Source organism: Dama dama, chromosome 19 (assembly GCF_033118175.1).
Source record: "Dama dama isolate Ldn47 chromosome 19, ASM3311817v1, whole genome shotgun sequence".
NCBI lineage: Eukaryota > Metazoa > Chordata > Mammalia > Artiodactyla > Cervidae > Dama > Dama dama.
Window position 1 is genome coordinate 77,629,200 of NC_083699.1, and position 20,505 is coordinate 77,649,704.

A 20,505-nucleotide genomic window follows, 5' to 3' on the forward strand; every position below is an offset into this window, starting at 1 on the left:
GTCTGACTCTTTGCAACCCTATGGACTGTAGCCCACCAGGCTCTTCTGTCCATGGAATTCTGGAGGCAAGAATACTGGAGTGGGTTGCCTTGGTCCTTAGAGCATCCCAATTATACTGGGCTGTTTAAATATGGCTATTAAATCCTTGGACTTCCCAGGTGGCGCTAGTGGTAAAGAATCCGCATGCCAGTGCAGGCGACACAGATGTGGGTTCGATCCCTGACTTGGGAAGATCCCCTGGAGAAGGAAATGGCAACCCAATCCAGTATTCTTGTCTGGGAAATCCCATGGACAGAGGAGCCCGGTGGGTCCCAAAGAGTTGAACATGACTTAGTCACTAAACGACAATAAGAACAATTAAGAGCTCTTTAAACATTACATCCTTTATGTGCACTTTATGTGCATTATTTAACTCACTCCTCCCAATGCACGTAGGAAAGCTCCTTAGGAACAGGGATGTCGAGAAGTTCTGTAGCTTGAAGGTCACATAGACAGGAGTGGAACCAGAGCTGAGCCCCCTCCTGGCCCGCTGCTTCACCTTCAATGGGTGTCACCTGCTTCCATATCAATAAGGCTACCCCCTAGAACCCCTCGCCTTAGAAGTATGGCTGGACCCCCCCATGGTATCCATGGAAACAGACTCTGAGGCAGGTTTCCTAGGCTGCCCCTTTTCAAACTTCACTCTGCGTTTGTTCTGGAAGATGTTTGTTGGCACTCCATCCCAGGACAACCCTTCTCTGTGGTTTGACTAAAGCAACCCACCTCCTGGCATGGACCCTTGATCCCTCCTGCCAGGAAGACAGTTTTCACAGGCCAGAACCCTCCATGGCCCCTTGTCCCCACCCTGCCCCGTATTGTCTCTAATAGAAGAGCAGAAACATCTGACCTCGTGGCTCCTAAATTCTGAGGCCTGGGCTGCCATTGCTGGATTCAAGGTTGCTTCAGGCATAACAGCACTTACACAGCTCGGTCAAGTCCAAGGTGGCCCTCGATCAAATACTGCCGTGTTGTCTGAGAACCCATCCCGAAGTACATGAGATTTCATCAGCTGGGTCAGATCAGGCAAGGCTCTGGGTGTGGTTTCTCCTGACCTTTCCTATAGTATATACGGATCTCTTTTATCAAACCTCATGAATTGAGCTTTAAAACTAAGATTTCCTTAAAACAGATAGTTAACAAGGGCCTACTATATAGCACAGGCAACTCTGCTAATAACTCTGTAATTACCCTCACAGGAAAAGAATCTGAAAAGGAGTGGATATATGTATACAAGTGAATCACTTTGTTGTACACCTGAAGCTAGCTATTATAAATCAACTATACTCCAAGATAAAATTAAAATTAAGGAAAAAACCCTAAGATTTCCTTTCAAACATCAGTTCAGAAATCAAATTGTAACTCCTTTGACTTTATATTACAATTTCAACATTTGCTAACTGTTCCTCACTAGACTTAATGATTCTACCCACGGCTGTTAAAATACATCACTGGGCGGATCCTGGGAGTGGTGTGTCACCTCCCAGTAGCTGGTCACTGCCGACCCAACAGCAGAGAAAGGTCTGCCTGTCGCTTCTGTACATAGTAACGACCCTTCGCCCAAGATGCACCGTAACTGTAGCAGGATCATCCATCACCAAGAGTCGTTTACCTCCCAGGGGCACCTGACAGGTGGTCAATGGCATTTTAAAGTTATTGGGGAAGTAGAGACGTGATGCTTTCAAACGCTCTGGGCTCTGCCTACAAGAATCCGATATGGAAGCGCCATTAATTTCTAGCCAGAATGGATGGCCAACCTCAAAAACAGACAGGCACTTGAAATGCCCCATTAAAACTGCACACCCAGCCCCGAAGGTCCTCTGTATGTTCTTACCAGGTCTGCATGCTAGAAGCCACAGCACAGTGCTAGGGATCAAAACAAAGGTAGATGTGGGGCCTCTGATACCGGTCTAGTCGTAAGAACCTGTCTCCGGGGAAAGGCAGCCCTGTTAGGGGGTGGAGGGGTGGCTGCTGGGTGGGACCCCCCGGGTGGGACCCCCCCCTGGGTGGGACCCCCCCTGGATGGGACCCCCTCAAGCTGAGTCCTGGCTCCCACACGCTACACGCTCCCAACCTGGCTACACCACACGCTGGGTGCCACCAACCTCCTGGCAGTCCTTCCTCTGTTTTTTTCTGCCAAGAAATCTTATTCTGACTTCAAGAGGTTTTCCTCTCCTGCCAGAGCCTGAGTAATTTGATTTTGTAAGGTTCGTTCTGTTCAGAGCCTTTTTTGGACACAGACGTCTAGCTGTGTTGTTTATAACTTTCCCATTACCATTCCATGTCAAGGCTGCTGCGACGTGGTCCTGGCTGACTGGTAAATGCATATGAACATAACCCCAGCCCGCAGTACCTGAAAATGTATGAAAAATCCAAATACCCTAGTCAAAGTATCCCTTGAAGTCAAAAAACTCTTAGGAAAACGAGAAAATTATTACCACAACAAAGTAATGAAAATCTGAGACAGACCACCAATGACATACATCCCGAACACCTGCCCCTCCTCCCAAAGCATAAAATGCTCTGAATCCATCTGTGTCCGGGCTTCCCTAACCTTCAAATGTCTGAACCAGTAGGATCTGGGAAATCTGACAAGTGAGTCATTTTGAGAAGTCAGTTACAGAATGCAGAAGAGTCTCTGGATCTCGGGAGAAGTGGGAAGGCAAGGCATATACCCCAGAACAGTTAAAATCAAGGAACCAGGACACCCAGAAGACTGGCCCTTCTCTTCCCCTCCCCCCACACATGCTGAACATTCACCATCACCCCAGGACAGACCACCGCAGAGCAGTTTTTCTGGTACCACAAACAGAGCTTATTTACAGTGGCAGCCCCATTCTCTGTGATACTGACAAGGCTGGTGGTGTCTCAGGCGAGCTTTTGACAAACACATAAACCCAAACTCTGTTAAATGGACAGCCACCCAATAGGCCTCCCCAGATCAATGTGTGCTTAATGAGAAGAAGCCAGCAGAGAGAGGAAACGTTTCTCCACGGTCATTCTCTTTAAGACATGCTCCTTAAAGAAGGAAAACCTATTTTTTGCATCTTAGAGTCATTCTAATTCAGTGCTTGAATATTTTTTTGTTTTTGCTGGTTGAGATGAGGTTTTTGTTGCTCTTGCTATTAACAATAAAGTGGAATCTGGGGGTGGGGGTGGGAAATGGTACAGATGAACCTATTTCCAGGCCAGGAATAGAGAGGCAGACATAAAAACAGACACGTAGGCAGAGAGTGGGGAAGGGGAGGGTGGGACAGGCTGGGAGAACAGGATTGATATACACACACTGCCAAGGGTGAAATAGACAGCTAGTGGGAACCTGCCGCGTAGCACGGGGAGCTCAACTCTGCTCTGCGATGACCTAGAGGGGTGGGATGGGGCGATGGGACGGAGGTCCAAGAGGGAAGAGATACATGCATACATATGGCTTCACTTCACTGTACACGTCACGGTACAGCAGAAACTAACATAGCATTGTAAAGAATTTATACTTCAATAAAAATTTTAAAATTAAAAAAATAATAATAATGCAAGTGCTAAGGAGAGAGGTGGCCAGGAAGTCCCTGGCTGGGGATGACCGTGTCTGGGATCCTATATCTCCTCTGTTCTGCAGACGATCGCTCCACAGTCCTGTTGACGGATGCTGACTTCGGAGAGGCCGCGAAGCAGAAGTCCCTGACGGTGACGCACACGGTCCATTACCAGTCCGTGTCGCAGGCCACGGGGCCCTTGGTGGATGTTTCAGACGCTCGGCCAGGAACGAGTGAGTGGCTCAAACATCATTTAAACCATGTAGGTGTGGTCAGTGCTGAAAAGGCATCCGTGGTCCATCCCTATGCAGTAAAGCGTGGGACTTCTTAACTCTCTGCCTAAGAAACAGATAGGTGTAATGACGTCTTTGGGAGGCTGAGTTTGTATTGTTTGATCTTAGCTGTCATTAAAATTGTGTCACCTGAGGGACTTCCCTTGTGGTCCAGGTTAAGACTTTGCATTCCAGTGCTGGGGTGCAGATTTGATTCCTGGTTCGGAGAGCTAAGATCCCACATTCCTTGTGGCCAAAAATCCAAAATATAAAACAGAAGCAATATTGTAACAGACTAAACAAAAACTTTAAAAATGCTCCAAATCAAATAAATCTTTTAAAAAGTTATATCAACTAAAGCCAGTAACTCTTGGTTTACTATGAAAGTGTTAGAAATTTCAGGTCAACTTATTAATATTCTTTTAAATTTAGACAACACAGGAAAGAAGAAATTGGCTAACCTTAGTGAGCATCGCTTCTGTGCCAGGGTTGGGGTAAAAAGATTGATGTCATGTTTTTATCTTTACAACAACTCTGCAAGGTAGCTATTAACACAGCAGCTCTCAGAGCCCCCGTTTTATGAGTGAGGAAACAGCCCCAAATTGTACACGTACTCTGTAGCAAAACCCAGATTGAGCTGTGGGTCTGTCTGTCCTCCAAGCTTATGCTTTCCTCCTGAACCACTGTTTGAAAAAAACATAATTCTGTTTAATATGGGGATTGTGTTTGGTTTAATTATTAATATCTGACTCCATGTTATATGGAAATTAATTACTGCAATGAAATTAAATCCCCTAATATGTATCTAAAGCTTATTAATTAGATATTCTGGTTCCTTCATAATTGAAATTGTTTGGATGCCCTGATTACTATCTTTTCAGAAGCTTTGATGTCTAGCTTTTAAATCATTAATCACTCTCTTTGCAGAAATTTACATTCTCCAAGTAGAGTGCTATAATTAGAAAAATAAATATTACATTGTTAAAAGCTATTTTTTATAATGTCTGACTTGTAAAGCATTTGTGAAATGCACTGAGCTTCATGAAGCAAACTGGTTGATTCCTAAATAACATCACGCTATGCAGGAAAACAGTGCTAGCAGTTACTGAAATTCACTTGAAAAATATGTTTTCAAGAGCATTCTAAAGGAGTCTTTTATTCCTCCTCTCTATGTCATCTCACATCCTTCCTTCTCTGGTGACATGAATACTTTCTTAAGACATGAATGAGGATCAGCTTTGTGAAGGAACATGTAGGACTAAGAGACTTGCTTTTAAAAATTACTCCTGGGTCCTTGACATTCTCCCCAGCTACGAACTTTTCCATCACAATCCTCCCAAGCCTGCATCTGGTGACTTCAGGACCCTGTAATACATGGATGGCTTTCTGAGCCACTTAGTTCGGTTCATTTGCTCAGTCGTGTACCAATCTTTGTGACCCCGTGGACTGTGTAGCACGCCAGGCCTCCCTGTCCATCACCAACTCCTAGAGTTTACTCACACTCACGTCCATTGAGTCGGTGATGCCATCCAACCACCTCATCTTCTGTCTCCTTCTTCTCCCACCTTCAATCTTTCCCAGCATCAGGGTCTTTTCCAATGAGTCCGTTCTTCACACCAGGTGGCCAAAGTATTGGACTTTCAGCTTCAGCATTAGTTTTTCCAATGAATATTCAGGACTGATTTCCTTTAGGATGGACTGGTTGGATCTCCTTGCTGTCCAAGGGACTCTCAAGAGCCTTCTCCAACACCACAGTGCAAAAGCATCAATTCTTCGGCACTCAGCTTTCTTTATAATCCAATTCTCACATCCATATGTGACGACTGGAAAAACCAAAGCTTTGACTAGATGGACCTTTGTTGGCAAAGTAATGTCTCTGCTTTTTAATATGCTGTCTAGGTTGATCATAACTTTTCTTCCAAGGAGCAAGCTTCTTTTAATTTCATGGCTGCAGTCACCATCTGCAGTGATTTTGGAACCCAAAGAAATAAAGTCTCCCACTATTTCCATTGTTTCCTCATCTATTTGCCATGAATTGATGGGACCAGATGCCATGATCTTAGTTTTCTGAATGTTGAGCTTTAAGCCAACTTTTTCACTCTCCTCTTTCACTTTCAACAAGAGGCTCTTTAGTTCTTCTTCGCTTTCTGCCATAAGGGTGGTATCATCTGCATATCTGAGGTTATTGATATTTCTCCCGGCAATCTAGATTCCAGCTTGTGCTTCATCCAGCCCAGCATGTCTCATGATGTACTCTGCATATAAGTTAAATAAGCAGGGTGACAATATACAGCCTTGATGGGCTCCTTTCCCAATTTAGAACTAGTCTGTTGTTCCATGTCCAGTTCTAACTGTTGCTTCTTGGCCTGCATACAGATTTCTCAAGAGGCAGGTCAGGTGGTTTGATATTCCCATCTCTTGAAGAATTTTCCAGAGTTTGCTGTGATCCACACAGTCAAAGGCTTTGGCATAGTCAATAAAGCAGAAATAGATGTTTTTCTGGAACTCTCTTGCTTTTTTGACGATCCATCAGATGTTGGCAATTTGATCTCTGGTTCCTCTGCCTTTTCTAGGGCTTTTCAACTTAGGGCTATTCAACCCCAGAAAGATTATAGACCCCGGGGGACTTCCATCTGTGGATCCCTGACCTCAGCAAGCCTTTGTTAATCGAGACCTGAGGAGGAGGGTAGGAAAGAGGGAGGGGACCCAGGACATTGCCCCAGGAAGTGGCTCCCAGTCTTCTGAGTGCCTCAGAATTACCTGGGTGCCTGTTTAAAATACTCATTCTGGCCTCCACCCCCAGGGATACTGAGCTGTCTAGGGTGGGGCCAGGGACTCTACATTATAACCACCACCCTGGGTGATGGTCCTGACGCTGGTTGTCTGATCCGATTCTTGAGAAACACTTCCCCAGGTGGTGGGCGTGATCCTGGAGCGCAGAGGAGGTGTCTGCCATGGCTCTGCAGTGCAGGAGCCTCAGGTCTGCCAGGCTCATGGCACAGCATCCTCCCTGCTCACCAGGTGGAAAGAACCAGCATTTCCAGCTCCCTGTCCACGCTCAGCTGGCAGAGATGCACAAGGGCTAGTCATCAAAGGTTAACACTGGAGGGGAGGACAGTGCAACTAAAGCACAGGGAGCCTGCTGGCTGCTTAGTCAGCCCAAGAACGAGAGAAGGCTGGCCTGACAGCTGTCAGAATATCCACAGAGACCTGCATCGGAGTCACTAGCAGAAGCTCCAACAGGTGAGAGGGCAGTGGCAGGCAAGAGGCTGGTGGAAGGGGCACAGTGATGCCTCTCATGGCCTTATGGCTTGCATGGTGTAAGAACAGTGGGGGAGCATGAAGGATTCATTCATTCAGACTCAGAAGAATTTATGAAGATCTTAGTTATTTCACATGTGGCCCAGTGCTCAGGGATGGGGGTGCAGGATAAGGTACGGAAAGACTTTCTCTTCCTCTGAGTGAAGGAAGTCAAGGTGAAACGAGGAATGAAAGCATTTTTCATTTATCAGTAAGCCTTCCTCAGTGATCAATGCAAAGAAACAGAGGAAGACAATAAAATGGGAAAGACTAGAGATCTCTTCAAGAAAATTAGAGGTACCAAGGGAACATTTCATACAAAGATGGGCACAATAAAGGACAGAAATGGTATGGACCTAACAGAAGCAGAAGATATTAAGAAGAGGTTGCAAGAATACACAGAAGAACTGTACAAAAAAGATCTTCATGACCCAGATAACCACAATGGTAGAATCACTTACCTAGAGCCAGACATCCTGGAATGTGAAGTGTAGGGGGCCTTAGGAAGTATCACTATGAACAAAGCTAGTGGAGGTAATGGAATTCCAGTTGAGCTATTTAAAATCCTAAAAGATGATACTGTTAAAGTGCTGCACTCAATATACCAGCAAATTTGGAAAACTCAGCAATGGCCACAGGACTGGAAAAGGTCAGTTTTCATTCCAATCCCAAAGAAAGGCAATGCCAAAGAATGTTCAAACTACCGCACAATTGCACTCATCTCGCATGCTAGTAAAATAATGCTCAAAATTCTCCAAGCCAGGCTTCAACAATATGTGAACCATGAAATTCCAAATGTTCAAGCTGGATTTAGAAAAGGCAGAGGAACCAGAGATCAAATTGCCAACATCCATTGGATCATCGACAAAGCAAGAGAGTTTCAGAAAAATATCTATTTCTGCTTTTTTGACTGTGTGAAAGCCTTTGACTGTGTGGATCACAGCAAACTCTGGAAAATTCTTCAACAGATGGGAATACCAGACCACCCGACCTGCCTCCTGAGAAATCTGTATACAGGTCAAGAAACAACAGTTAGAACTGGCCATGGAACAACAGACTGATTCCAAATTGGGAAAGGAGTCCATCAAGGCTGTATATTGTCACCCTGCTTATTTAACGTATATGCAGAGTATATCATGAGACATGCTGGACTGGATGAAGCACAAGCTGGAATCAAGATTGCCAGGAGAAATATCAATAACCTCAGATATGCAGATGACACCACCCTTATGGCAGAAAGCGAAGAAGAACTAAAGAGCCTCTTGTTGAAAGTGAAAGAGGAGAGTGAAAAAGTTGGCTTAAAGCTCAACATTCAGAAAACTAAAATCATGGTATCTGGTCCCATTAATTCATGGCAAATAGATGGGGAAACAATGGAAATAGTGGGAGACTTTATTTTTTGGGCTTCTAAAATCACTGCAGATGGTGACTGCAGCCATGAAATTAAAAGAAGCTTGCTCCTTGGAAGAAAAGTTATGATCAACCTAGACAGCATATTAAAAAGCAGAGACATTACTTTGCCAACAAAGGTCCATCTAGTCAAAGCTTTGGTTTTTCCAGTCGTCACATATGGATGTGAGAATTGGATTATAAAGAAAGCTGAGTGCCGAAGAATTGATGCTTTTGCACTGTGGTGTTGGAGAAGGCTCTTGAGAGTCCCTTGGACAGCAAGGAGATCCAACCAGTCCATCCTAAAGGAAATCAGTCCTGAATATTCATTGGAAGGACTGATGCTGAAGGTGAAAGTCCAATACTTTGGCCACCTGGTGTGAAGAACGGACTCATTGGAAAAGACCCTGATGCTGGGAAAGATTGAAGACAGGAGGAGAAGGGGAAGACAGAGAATGAAATGGTTGGATGGTATCACAGACTCAATGGACGTGAGTGTGAGTAAACTCTAGGAGTTGGTGATGGACAGGGAGGCCTGGTGTGCTGCAGTCCATGGGGTCACAAAGAGTTGGACATGACTGAGTGACTGAAATGAACTGAACTGAACAAGGAAAAGTTAGAACAGCATGATGCGATGATGAGTCAGCAGTGGAGTTGTGGGGACCAGGCAGGATTTGCAGTTAGAAGTGTTTCTATGTACACAGTCGCATCCTCCCTCCACCCCCAACCCCCAGGGCCAGGACACTTTTCAGATTTGCGACCGCATGGACTGTAGCCTACCAGGTTCCTCCATCCATGGGATTCTCCAGGCAAGAATACTGGAGTGGGTTGCCATTTCCTTCTCCAGGAGATCTTCCCAACCCAGGGATTGAACTCGGGTCTCCCGAATTGTAGGCAGACTCTTTACGGTCTAAGCCACCAGGGAAGTCTTCAGATACTTAAGGTAGCTCAGATGGTAAAGAATCTACCTGCATTGCGGGAGACCTGGGCTCGATCCCTGGGTTGGGAAGATCCCCTGGAGGAGGGCATGGCATTCCACTCCAGTATTCTTGCCTGGAGAATTCCATGGACAGAGGAGCCTGGGAGGCTACAGTCCCTAGAGTCACAATGAGCTCGACACAACTGAGCAAGTAACACTTTCTCTTTCACCAGAGGTATCATTACCTTGGGGAACCTGAATACACTTTTTTACTTACAAGAGTGCAAGGGTACAAAGATATGTGATCACTATTAGATATCACCTGGGTTTGTTTTGTCATATTTACCTGGACACCATGCATCCATTGTCACTCATTCTTTCATGCAAAGAGTGTTTGCCAAGCAGCCAGGTACATGCAGGGCTGGACTGGTAGACAAAGAAGACATTTCCCCCAGCACTCCTCGCCTCTGACTCCGGTAGTTAGTACCAGTTGATGTCTTTCTGCATCCCTGGCATTCTCCAGTATCTGTTGCTGTCGTTGTTGTTCCGTCGCTAACTTGTGTCCAATTCTTTGTGATCCCACGGACTGCAACACCATAGGCTCCCCTGTCCAACATCTAGTTCTGTGATTTTTCATGGCTATGTCCTGTGAAGTTCTCTAAAGTGAATTTCTAGCCTTCCTGGTCCACCTACCAAATCTCCCATCATCATCTTTGTTAAACAGGATGGTCTCCATCCCTGGTCAAGTGTTTGTCACTCAGGAATCATGGGTTCAGTCCCAGGTTGGTTGATTCCTCCCACATGCCTGAAGTTCACTAGCTGGTAAATCTCACTCACATCTCTCGACAGTGTTGATGGTGGGTGAGGTCATCACCCCAGTCCCAGAGAGGAAGACAGTGGGCACTTGATGAGGTCACAGCCCTCAAGGAGTGATGCTGGGCCAGACTCAGAGGAGCTCACCCCAAAACCCCACTCTCAACCCCTCCACACTGCCTCTAAGCAGAGATGATGCTTCCAATTGGACCTCTAGGGATGAAAGTCGCTTCCCATATATATGAAATAAGAAGAGTTTACAACATGGATTGAATCTTTCCTGTTGTGATTTAAAAAAAAAAAAATGTGCCACACTCCATCACCCATGCTGGTATGCAACATACAGTGGAAAAGTACCTGATGGAGATGAAGAGTCTAGTGTGTGAATCATAAATATTTATTCATTAAATGATAGGAATATTCAGCCCCCTCCTCATTCCATCCTCTCTATGAGACAACTGGTAAGTTCATCCTACAAAGCCGAGGCCTCAGCATCCGAAACAGACAAAAACCAGTGACAGGGAGTAAAAGCTGATTAATCCCACAATTGCAGTCCACATGGCATGTTTTATAACCCTATTATCTGCCAAATCCTCTCCTATCCCAAGTTCAAGATAATTAAAATGATTTGATTCAATGGGCAGAAGCTTAATAATTCAGGTTTAGACCTGATGTTGAAAGGCCAAGAGTTATTTATATCACTTACTCCCTATCACTGATTGCTTAGCAAGCATGGTGCCTCATTACTGGAATTTATTTATAATGCTGAGGTCCCAGATAAAATACTTTCCATGCAGAGGCAGTAAACCCCAACATTTATTTGGTTAATAGATTAACTAGGAAGATGTACGAAGATTACTGAGTTGAAGCCAAGTAAGGTTTTTATTATAGCTGCTATCTTAGAAACTATCCTACAGAAAAGTTCAGTTCAGGTCAGAAAACCTGATGATTAAAAAATGTGTCAACCCCTCTGTAGTATTCTACCTACAGAGATAATTTTGCCCATAGGATGCTTGCTTAGAGCAGGACAAACTGCAGTTCAAAAAGTAATATCATGACCTATATTCCCAACATTATCAGGCCACTGGTAAAGCTGTCTTCATCTAGGAAAAAAAAAAAGTGATAGTGAACAAAATTAACTGAAAAAGACTTCTGGCTTGAGTAGTGCAACGTGACCATGGAACTTTCCAGATAGAGTGATCTCACTGGGAAAAGGGGTCCTTGGGAGTGAAGGTCTCTCTCTGGCCCACCATTGGTGGGTCAGCTTAGCAGAAGGAAGCTCACAGGTGTGGGGTTTGGGGAGTTTGAGGGAATTGTGTCCCGGAAGTGAGACTCTCAAACTGACCCCTTTTTGCATAAGCATCCACACCAGGAGTAAACCTGATCCATAGCTGCACCAACAAGCAGCTTAAAGAAGAATAAAAATAAGAACCCTCAAAACTTATGTAAGGGACTGGGTAATTTTCTGGAAAAGATTCATTAGCATTTAAATAACAAGCTCCACTATTTAAGCTCCACTTATCACGTTGACAGTGCCTGGGAGACATGCAACCTCCTACCCAGGAGAAGGTTTTTCTGTCTCTTTGAGGACCTCTCTCCTAGCATTTAGGCAGAGAAACCCAATTATCATTCATACCTCTCTGTCCAGAGAGCTTGGCGCTCCAGCATAACTCATTTACATTCTAATCAAGGCCCCCCGAAATCCTCCAATAAAGTCGTCTGTGGAATTTTGCAAGTAACGGATGAAATGTGTCTGAAAATCAATGCCCCAGAGAATTATGCACCAAGACGGAGCATTTTGATGATCCAGGAAATCTTAAAATATATCGACCGAGCTGCCATCTTTATGCTTCTCTGCAGCGTTGTAGAATGATGGATTAGATTCAAAGTCTGATAACTGGAAACTGGCAAAAAGGAAAATTCCCCCACTTTAAAAGAAAGTCATTTCACCACTTTCAAGTGTCATGCCCCATGACCCAGCATGGAATTATAGACAAGCTAGTGTCACGCAGACACCATGCCTGACTTTTAAGGGTCTGACTGAGGACACACTTGACCAAGTAATGGGCAGTCTTGGACTGACAGGTGGGGTCTTGAGTTCTGTTCTTATCCCTTAATAGCTGCATCACTTCTCTCTGAGCTTCCATCGCTTCAGCTATAAAGTGACTCTGAGCTGCATGTATTCATCCTTTTCATCCAAAGTAGTCAGTGTCCAGGGATCACAGTGGACTCTCAGTTAATTTTGGATGATCCCAGGATGAACACCCTTACTCTGTCCTGCAGAAACTTGGAGGCTCAGGAGCATCATGAGTCCATGTCATCAGGCCACAGGTTCTCCCGCTGTTTTTTGTTATTTAGTAAGTGCTCCATTAGTGATAAGCAGTCATCACAGATGGCAGTGTAGAGAGGTAGCCAGATCAGTTTTGAAATAGAACTGCCTAAAATTCCTCTTTGAAAAGCAGAGAATTCAAAAATGGAGAAGGACCCTATATTGCCTTCAGGATGGAGCCCCAGAAAGATCATGCCTCTCCCTTTTCCACAGAATTCCAGTGTCCCTCACTCTGTGCTGTTGGACCATCTTTTTTTTCTTAGCTAAGAGTTGAGCTAAGAACTCAGTCTACCCACTTGACCTCTTGCCTCTGTTCCCAGACTTAGAGATGATGAAACCCACCTGGCTTCAGCCTGTTTGTCCATAAATCTCTGTGTTTCTGAAGATGGCAGAGCCGGGACATCCGAACATGCATGAACCCTTTGTTCTCCACACTGAATCACCCAAGTCTTCATCAGAGTTCAGACAAGCATGTTGAAGAGATGCTGCCATATACAAAGGGATATGAGAGTGCTTGGACAAAAATGGATCTTCCCTCTTCCCCTGCTCTAGAGCATTGCAATTTAGTTGATGAACAACAGTCATACTTGAGGCAGTGAGTTAATATTAGACAGCAATCTATATAGGAGACCCCTGCTTGCTTTCCTAGAGCTGCAGTTAAAAACATTTCACAAACTGCCTGGCTTTTTTTTTTTTTTTTTTTTTTTAGTGGCTTTAAAGAACCAGAATTTATGGGCTCACAGTTCCGCTAGCGACAGGTCCAAAGTCAAGGTGTCAGCAGGCCACACCCCCTCTGAAGCCGGTAGGGAAGTACCTTTCCTTGCCCCTTCCCAGTGTGTGGTGGTGGCCTCCGAGCTCCGCAGTCCACCTGTGGCCCTTGATCCATCACCCTCTCCTCCTTGTCTGTCTCCTTGTCTTGTGAGGACACCAGTTATGTTAGCTCCAGAAGGCACCCTACTCCAGTCTGGCCTCATCTGAGCTAATAACAAAAGCAGTGACCCCACTTCTAAATATGACCACCATCTGAGGTTCCAGGCTCAGGATATGGGCATATGAATCTTTTTGAGGGAACAGAGTTCAACCTGTAAGAATACCTCGAGGTAATACTGTAGCAAGGAAGCCCCATTAGAGCATACGTGGCCCAACTCTTCCCTTTTACAGAAGGTGGTGATTCTTAGGAAGTTTAAGTGATATGAGGGGTGTCATGAAACTATTACGAGCCCAGAGCAAGACTCAAATTCATAACTCCTGAGTCCAAATCTGATGTTCTTTCTCTACAGGGATTGTTTAAGTGCTTAAGTATCACATGAGTGCTTCAGACCCTAGGGGAAAGGAAACCAGTGCTCCAGACAGGGCAATCAGGGAGAGCTTCCTGGAGGCAGCATGAGTGGATCATAGAGCTGAATCGGGAGAACCCCACTCCACACCTTGATCACAGCCAACCACCCTCCCAAAGACAAACATAGACTTTGTTCTGGTTCTTCCCAGATCCCACCACCAGGAGAAATGCCAAGGCTGGGCCCACGGCGAGGAATCGGTACGCCAGCCAGTGGACCCTCAACAGACCCCACCCCACCGTTTCAACACACACCCTCACCACCGACTGGAGGCTGCCAACGCCCAGGGCCACAGGCTCAATGGACAAGGAGAGTGACAGCTACAGCGTCAGCCCCTCTCAAGACACAGGTAGGCCTGCATGCCCCCTCTTCCCTGAATGAGCAGGACTACACTCAGTTTCAGGGCCCTACCTGCGCCCTTTCAAGGTCACTTTCAAATTGCTGGACCACTGACCTGACAGGTACCGATGAAGCTATGCTTCTTAGCTAAGAGTTGAGCTAAGAACTCAGTCTACCCACTTGACCTCTTGCCTCTGGGATCCAGTAGAGTCTACTGGGGTCCAGTAGAGTCTGCAAAGCAAAACCAAAGGAATCTATGTGTCAGGAATCCCGAATCTCAGACATACTGCTCCCTCTGCCCTTCACTCCTGCCCTGCAGAGAGAAACACAGAAGTTTCTAAACGTCCTCCCATGATTACAATCACCCTGATTATACTTTGAGGGTGTGTGGCCCACTCCCATCTCCAGGATTAACACTAGACTTGGAGTTGCATGACAAGGTCACAGCACCCTGGATGGGGAACACAGCTGATCTATTTGACAGTGAAACAGGGCTTGATCATCTTGTCTGTGCCATTTGCCAAGACCTCACCCTAGAAGGAAGACAGAGCCTAAGAATAGCACTGGGTTGCCCACCCTCCCTCCAATCTAAAATTTTGAAAAGAAATTCTAAAATTCCTAATAGCTGTAGGAAATTTTCATACTCATTTTCTTTTGTTCTGGATGATATACTTCAAAAATAGTCTTCCAGAGGTGGAGCATCACCACGTACATTTATTTTTATGGCAGTTATTTCTCTTACAAGAACCTCAGAGTTCCACTGAGGTGACTTCAGAACTTTTGAGTAGGTTTAAAATGTAGAGTCCTCTTGCCCAAGATGTACCCTTTAGGGTTCTGGCCGGTCTCCAGTCCCCATGAAGGGTGAGCCTCAAACACAAAGGATGTGCCCCAGGGTTCAGCTGTGATTCTGCCTAGTGACCAATTCCATGCACTTACATGTTCATTTCTAAGGATCGGTCTGTATTCCTGCCCCACGGAGGCCACAGGAGCTCAGATCATTCCTGGCAATGAAAGTGTCACTGTGGCCCAGGAAGACTTACAGAGCAGTAAGGGGGCTCTGCCGTTCATGCATATTGCATTCCCACCTGTCTTGAATCCGCCTGCAATGCAGGAGACATGGGTTTGATCCCTGAGTCGGGAAGATCCGCTGGAGGAGGAAATGGCAACCCATTCCAGTATTCTTGTCTGGAGAATCCCATGGACAGAGGAGCCTGGTGGGCTATAGTCCATGGGATCCCAAAGAGTCAGACATGACTGAGCAACTAATCAAGCCAGCTGTCTTAACTAAAAGCAGAAGTTTTCAGGGGGATGTATTGCTGATCTATGGCAATGTCGCATACTAGGGGCAGGTACCTCCAGCAAGTCAATTGAAACCCTGAAGCCACATGGCTGAGGTTCACGAAGGTGGCCTCACAGTGACAAAGGCAGTCCTCAGATAAAGACCCAGGACTCCTGCCCGGCTGCCCAGTGATGGGGAGAACCAGACACAGGCCCCCGCCACCATGCGGTCAGTGCAGACTCCCAGTGATGACTCATCATCTTGTTTTCTCTTTCTCATGGCACAGATCGAGCGCGAAGCAGCATGGTCTCCACAGAAAGTGCCTCCTCCACTTATGAAGAACTGGCCAGGGCCTACGAGCATGCCAAGATGGAAGAGCAGCTGAGGCACGCCAAGTTCACCATCACGGAGTGCTTCATCTCAGACACATCGTCCGAGCAGTTGACGGCAGGGACAAACGAGTACACAGACAGTCTGACCTCCAGCACCCCTTCGGAGTCGGGGATCTGCAGGTTCACCGCCTCTCCCCCCAAACCTCAGGATGGAGGACGAGTAATGAACATGGCAGTTCCAAAGGCACATCGGCCAGGTGAGACGAGACACGCCTGGACCAGTGTCGGGGAAGCACGTCTTCCCAAGACACACTCTTCCACTGTGAAAGCCTTCTTGGTGTTTAGACTGGTCTTCTGTTTATTGATTGCTGAATCATGTACCACCCCCAAAGCCTAGAGGCTTACAGAAACAGTGATCATTTATTTCATGTATGAATCTGAAACTGAGTCAGAGCTTGGTTGGGACACACGCTCCAGCCATGTCCATGGGGAAGCCCAGTTAGGATGGAGAAGACATGTTCAGTCGCTCACCTGGAGGGTGGGTTCTGGCCATGTCCTCCCAACATAGGTTTCTCCATTATCTGGCTTGTGCTTCCTTCTGTCTAAGAGATGGACAGTGGAAATAGCCATTTCCTTAAGCCTGGGCCTGAAAACTGACGCAGCACTTCTGCCATATACTGTCGGTCAAGTGACCACAAAGCTCTGGGAGCCCAGGTTCTAAGAAGGGAGCTCTCCACTGCTTGAGAAGTATTGAAAATTGGGGGTGAGGGTTTCAGAAGGAGAGCAGTCTTACCAGTGAGCCGGCCTCTGGAACTTGGCTTCACTGAGTTGCCCAATGTGACAGTGAATGGCTGGTATCAGGTTGGCAATATGTTGGTGTCTGCCTTGAACAGTGTAGTGAGTAGGAGCTGCAAACCCTGAGGCCTGCAGGGCCTGGCAGATCCTGTGAATGAGTGAAGAGGGTAAGGAGCAGAGCAAAGGGAGGGAGAGAGACTTGGAGAACTGGAGAGTTCAGTGACTGTAGAGGAAAAAGACTCCAGCAAACTCCTGCCAACTGACCCCGAGTGGAAATGGGGGCCTGTAAGAGGAGATTCTCAAGAGGAGACAGATATTTTGGTTTTCTATGGAGACTCACAGTTTTCAAGTGTTTGCTCAGATTTGTGCAAATCATCATACAGAGCAAATAAAACACATCTTTAAACTGCATCCAAACCACGGCAACCGGTTATAGTTCTCATCTGAAAAATTCTTTTTTTCTTTTTCACCCTGAAGTTTCTGTCTATAGATTTGACTTTGTGTGCTGGCTGATCCAGTCTTGTTGAACCCAGTTTTATTTCTCATTTTCCTATTTTCTGAACTGCTATATAGGTTCTATTTCAAAAATGTATATCCATTTAAATCACCACTATTCCTTTGGGCTTTTCAGCAGAAGGCCAGGCTGAAATGAGCTTTATAAATGCATTAAAATATATAAAATAAAGATTGTCTATCTGGCAACTAATCTCCCAAACTGAGTCAAGATCCACACCAGCCGACTATCAAGAATGATGGCTTCATTTATTTCTGTGCTGTCTACCTCCTCAGGGAGAAGATGTTGTTATCAGTGGGTGTTTTTATCCAAAGGACTTTTTGTTGCTGGCATTTATTTGCAAGGCAGATGCAGCATGTGTAGGATAAATATCATGACTTTTTTTGTGGCTGTACAGCTTGAGGTTGAGGAAGACAGGAGAGGAGAAAAGTGAGCCTCTGGGCTCTTGTTTAGTCTTGCTGAGCTGCAGTTGGCTCGTCTGTAAAATGGGAATGACAGAGACGCCCACTATCTGGGCTTTGTGTAAGCTGGGTGTCGCCTGATGCAGGAGTTAGCAGCAGCAGTGGTCATCGGGTCTCGGGGTCTTGCCTGGTTGACGCGCTGTTAAGGACCCCACTGATGGTCTCAGGATGAGTTGCTGCCCCCCACCCCTTCCTTCCTCCTTTGGTTTATTTTCCTTCCGTGGCCATTGATTCCTGGAGAGCATCCACCTCATTTGTATGTCACCCAGTTCTATGATACACTGTGACCAAGTGGGACTTCTCAGGAATTCAAGGATGGTTCAATATAAAATCATTAATATTAACAGAATTGGGGGGGTAGGGATACATGATCATTCAAGGCAGAGAAAGCATTTGACAAAACCCAACATTTTTCTCAAAAAAATAAGAACACTCCACAGACTAAGAATAAAAGATAATTCCTTCAACTTGAGAAAGGGCATCTATGTGAAACAGCTAACATCATACTTAATGGTGAAAAATTGAATACTATTTCCCTAAGATCAGGAATCAGATGAAGATGTCTGCTTTCCCCACTTCTACTTAATATTGCACTGTAATTTCTAGTAAGGCAAGTTAAGAAAATGGCATCCATATTTGGCAGATAAAAGTAAAGCAGTGGCAAAGATTCCGCCTGCCAATGCAGAAGATGCAAGAGATGCAGATGCAATCCCTGGGCCAGGAAGATCCCCTGGAGTAGGAAATGGCACCCACTCCAGTATTCGAGTAGCCTGGCAGGCTAAGTCTACGGGGCTGCAAAGAGTCCGACACAACTTGAGCAGCGGTTAAGTACTTCACACTCCCATCCGAGACACACACCACACTTCCCCTTGCGTACAGCAAGCCCCTGGAGGAGCACCAAGTATGTGTGCAGGTCTTGAAATAGTTAAAAGTTTGTGTGTTGTTGATGACTTGTTGTTCAGTGTTTTTTGTCTCATATTAAAAAATGTTTTAACTGTTTTCATGAGATTGTTGCCTGGATCCATCAGAACAATTGAAAAATCACAGCTAGGGAAGGTACTATTGTCTTAATATATGCACTATTTATGTATTATTTTTTAATCTCATTTTTAAAATTAATTAATCATTTATTTATTTGGCTGTGTTGGGCCTCAGTTGTGGCAAGTGGGATCTTCCCTACATCAGGCGAGATCTTTTGTTGAGGCCCATGGACTCTCTAGTTGTGGCATTCAGGCTCAGTAGTTACAGCACTCAGGCTTAGTTGCTCCACGGTTCATGGGATCTTTGTTCCCTGACCAGGAATCAAACCCACATTCCCTGCATTGCAAGGTGGATTCTTAACCACTGGACTCCCAGGGAAGTCCCTTAATATACTATTTAGACTAAAATGATTTTATAACTTTAGGTATGAATAAGCTTTTAAATCCACCTGAATTCTAATGTCCACAAACTGTTGTCCACTCTAGATGCCAAAATTATTATTGAACATTTGATATGCTTTTAGAAAAATATGTCATCCTTTGGAAGCCTTCCTATATCTCCTTTATAATGGAACTAAATTAAACACTGGGCACAAAACCCACAGTTACAATGTAGTATCCTGCTGACTGGAGACTGTCAAAATAGCAGTTCCTTGAACAGGTCTTTCAAACCAAAGTCTTTACCTATGTTCCCTCGTGTTTCTGAATGCTTATCAGTGATCCAAGTCTCTGGATATCTGTTTTCTTGCCATCAGTTCTTCTTTTTTGATGAGCTTTTTTTTTCTCCATTTATAATCCCAAGCTTTTAAGTTCATTGCAAATCAGGATTAAGTTAAATGAATTTGGCCAGATTGTGGCTGAAGGAAAATAGGAAAAATGTCTTAGTTATCTTAGTTATCTTTATTTCCCCCCCAGTGCCTCAGATATCTGACAGCATAAAGAGTGTTCAAGAAATATTTTCAACTGACTTAATGCATTGAATATATACTCCTATCACTGCCTGATGTATAGTAGGTGCTTAATAAATGTTATTGAATGAATTAATATATGATGATTGTGATGATGAAAAGATTGGCCGATTGGTTCAAATACTACAACTATAGTAAAATAAAAGGGTACATTTAAGTCTACTCCATCTTCCAGCCTAACTTTAAACAAAGTGATTTATTTTCTAATCTTGCTCTTAAGTCAAAACAAACTCTTCTGCCAATGGGGGCAGTTCCTGATTAAATGTGGACAGCTACTACCAAGGCAGGTATCAAAATCTAGTTTTAGATTTTTAACACATCTGAATTTTGAATTTGCTGCCTTTTTAGGACTTGTGTATTTCAAATCAAATGCAAGTCTTATAACTTTGATTTTCTTTAATAAGTCATGGCTATTTCCATCCTTAGGGCTTCCCTGGTGGCTCAGAAGGTTAAGAATCTCCCTGCAATGCAGACCTGGGTTCAGTCGCTGGGTCAGGAAGATTCCCTGGAGGAGGGCATGGCTACCCACTCCAGTATTCTTGCCTGGAAAATTCCATGGACAGAGGAGCCTGGTGGGCTACAGTCCATGGGGTCTCAAAGAGTTGGACATGACTGAGTGACTAACACACACTTACACTTTAAAAACAAAACCAACAAGCCCTCTATTTCTCCGAGAAGCAGCTGGAAAGTTTAACAGCACCATTTCCTCTTGGTCAAGGTGGCTCTTATACTTCGGTTACTATACCAAGTTTTGGTTTCAGGTAGCACCTGGAGCCAGTTTCTGACGTTCTTGGATTCCTGCTGCTTCTTTATTCATGGTGCTTATCCTGTGCAGTCAAGAGATGCCACTGCAGGAAGCTACTTAAATCAATTTAAAGTTTCAAACTTGCAACCTAATACAGCCTGGCCCCG

General features: G+C 45.0%; 1 protein-coding gene across 1 annotated transcript in view; it reads left to right on the plus strand.

Moving 5' to 3' along the window:
- Nucleotides 1-20,505, plus strand: part of DSCAM (DS cell adhesion molecule) — a 664,082-nt gene that overhangs the window by 631,299 nt on the left and 12,278 nt on the right. The window contains exons 30-32 of the mRNA XM_061168054.1: nt 3,650-3,799; nt 14,077-14,274; nt 15,830-16,132. Coding sequence (XP_061024037.1) covers nt 3,650-3,799; nt 14,077-14,274; nt 15,830-16,132 — 651 coding nt within the window. The remainder of the gene's footprint in view (nt 1-3,649; nt 3,800-14,076; nt 14,275-15,829; nt 16,133-20,505) is intronic.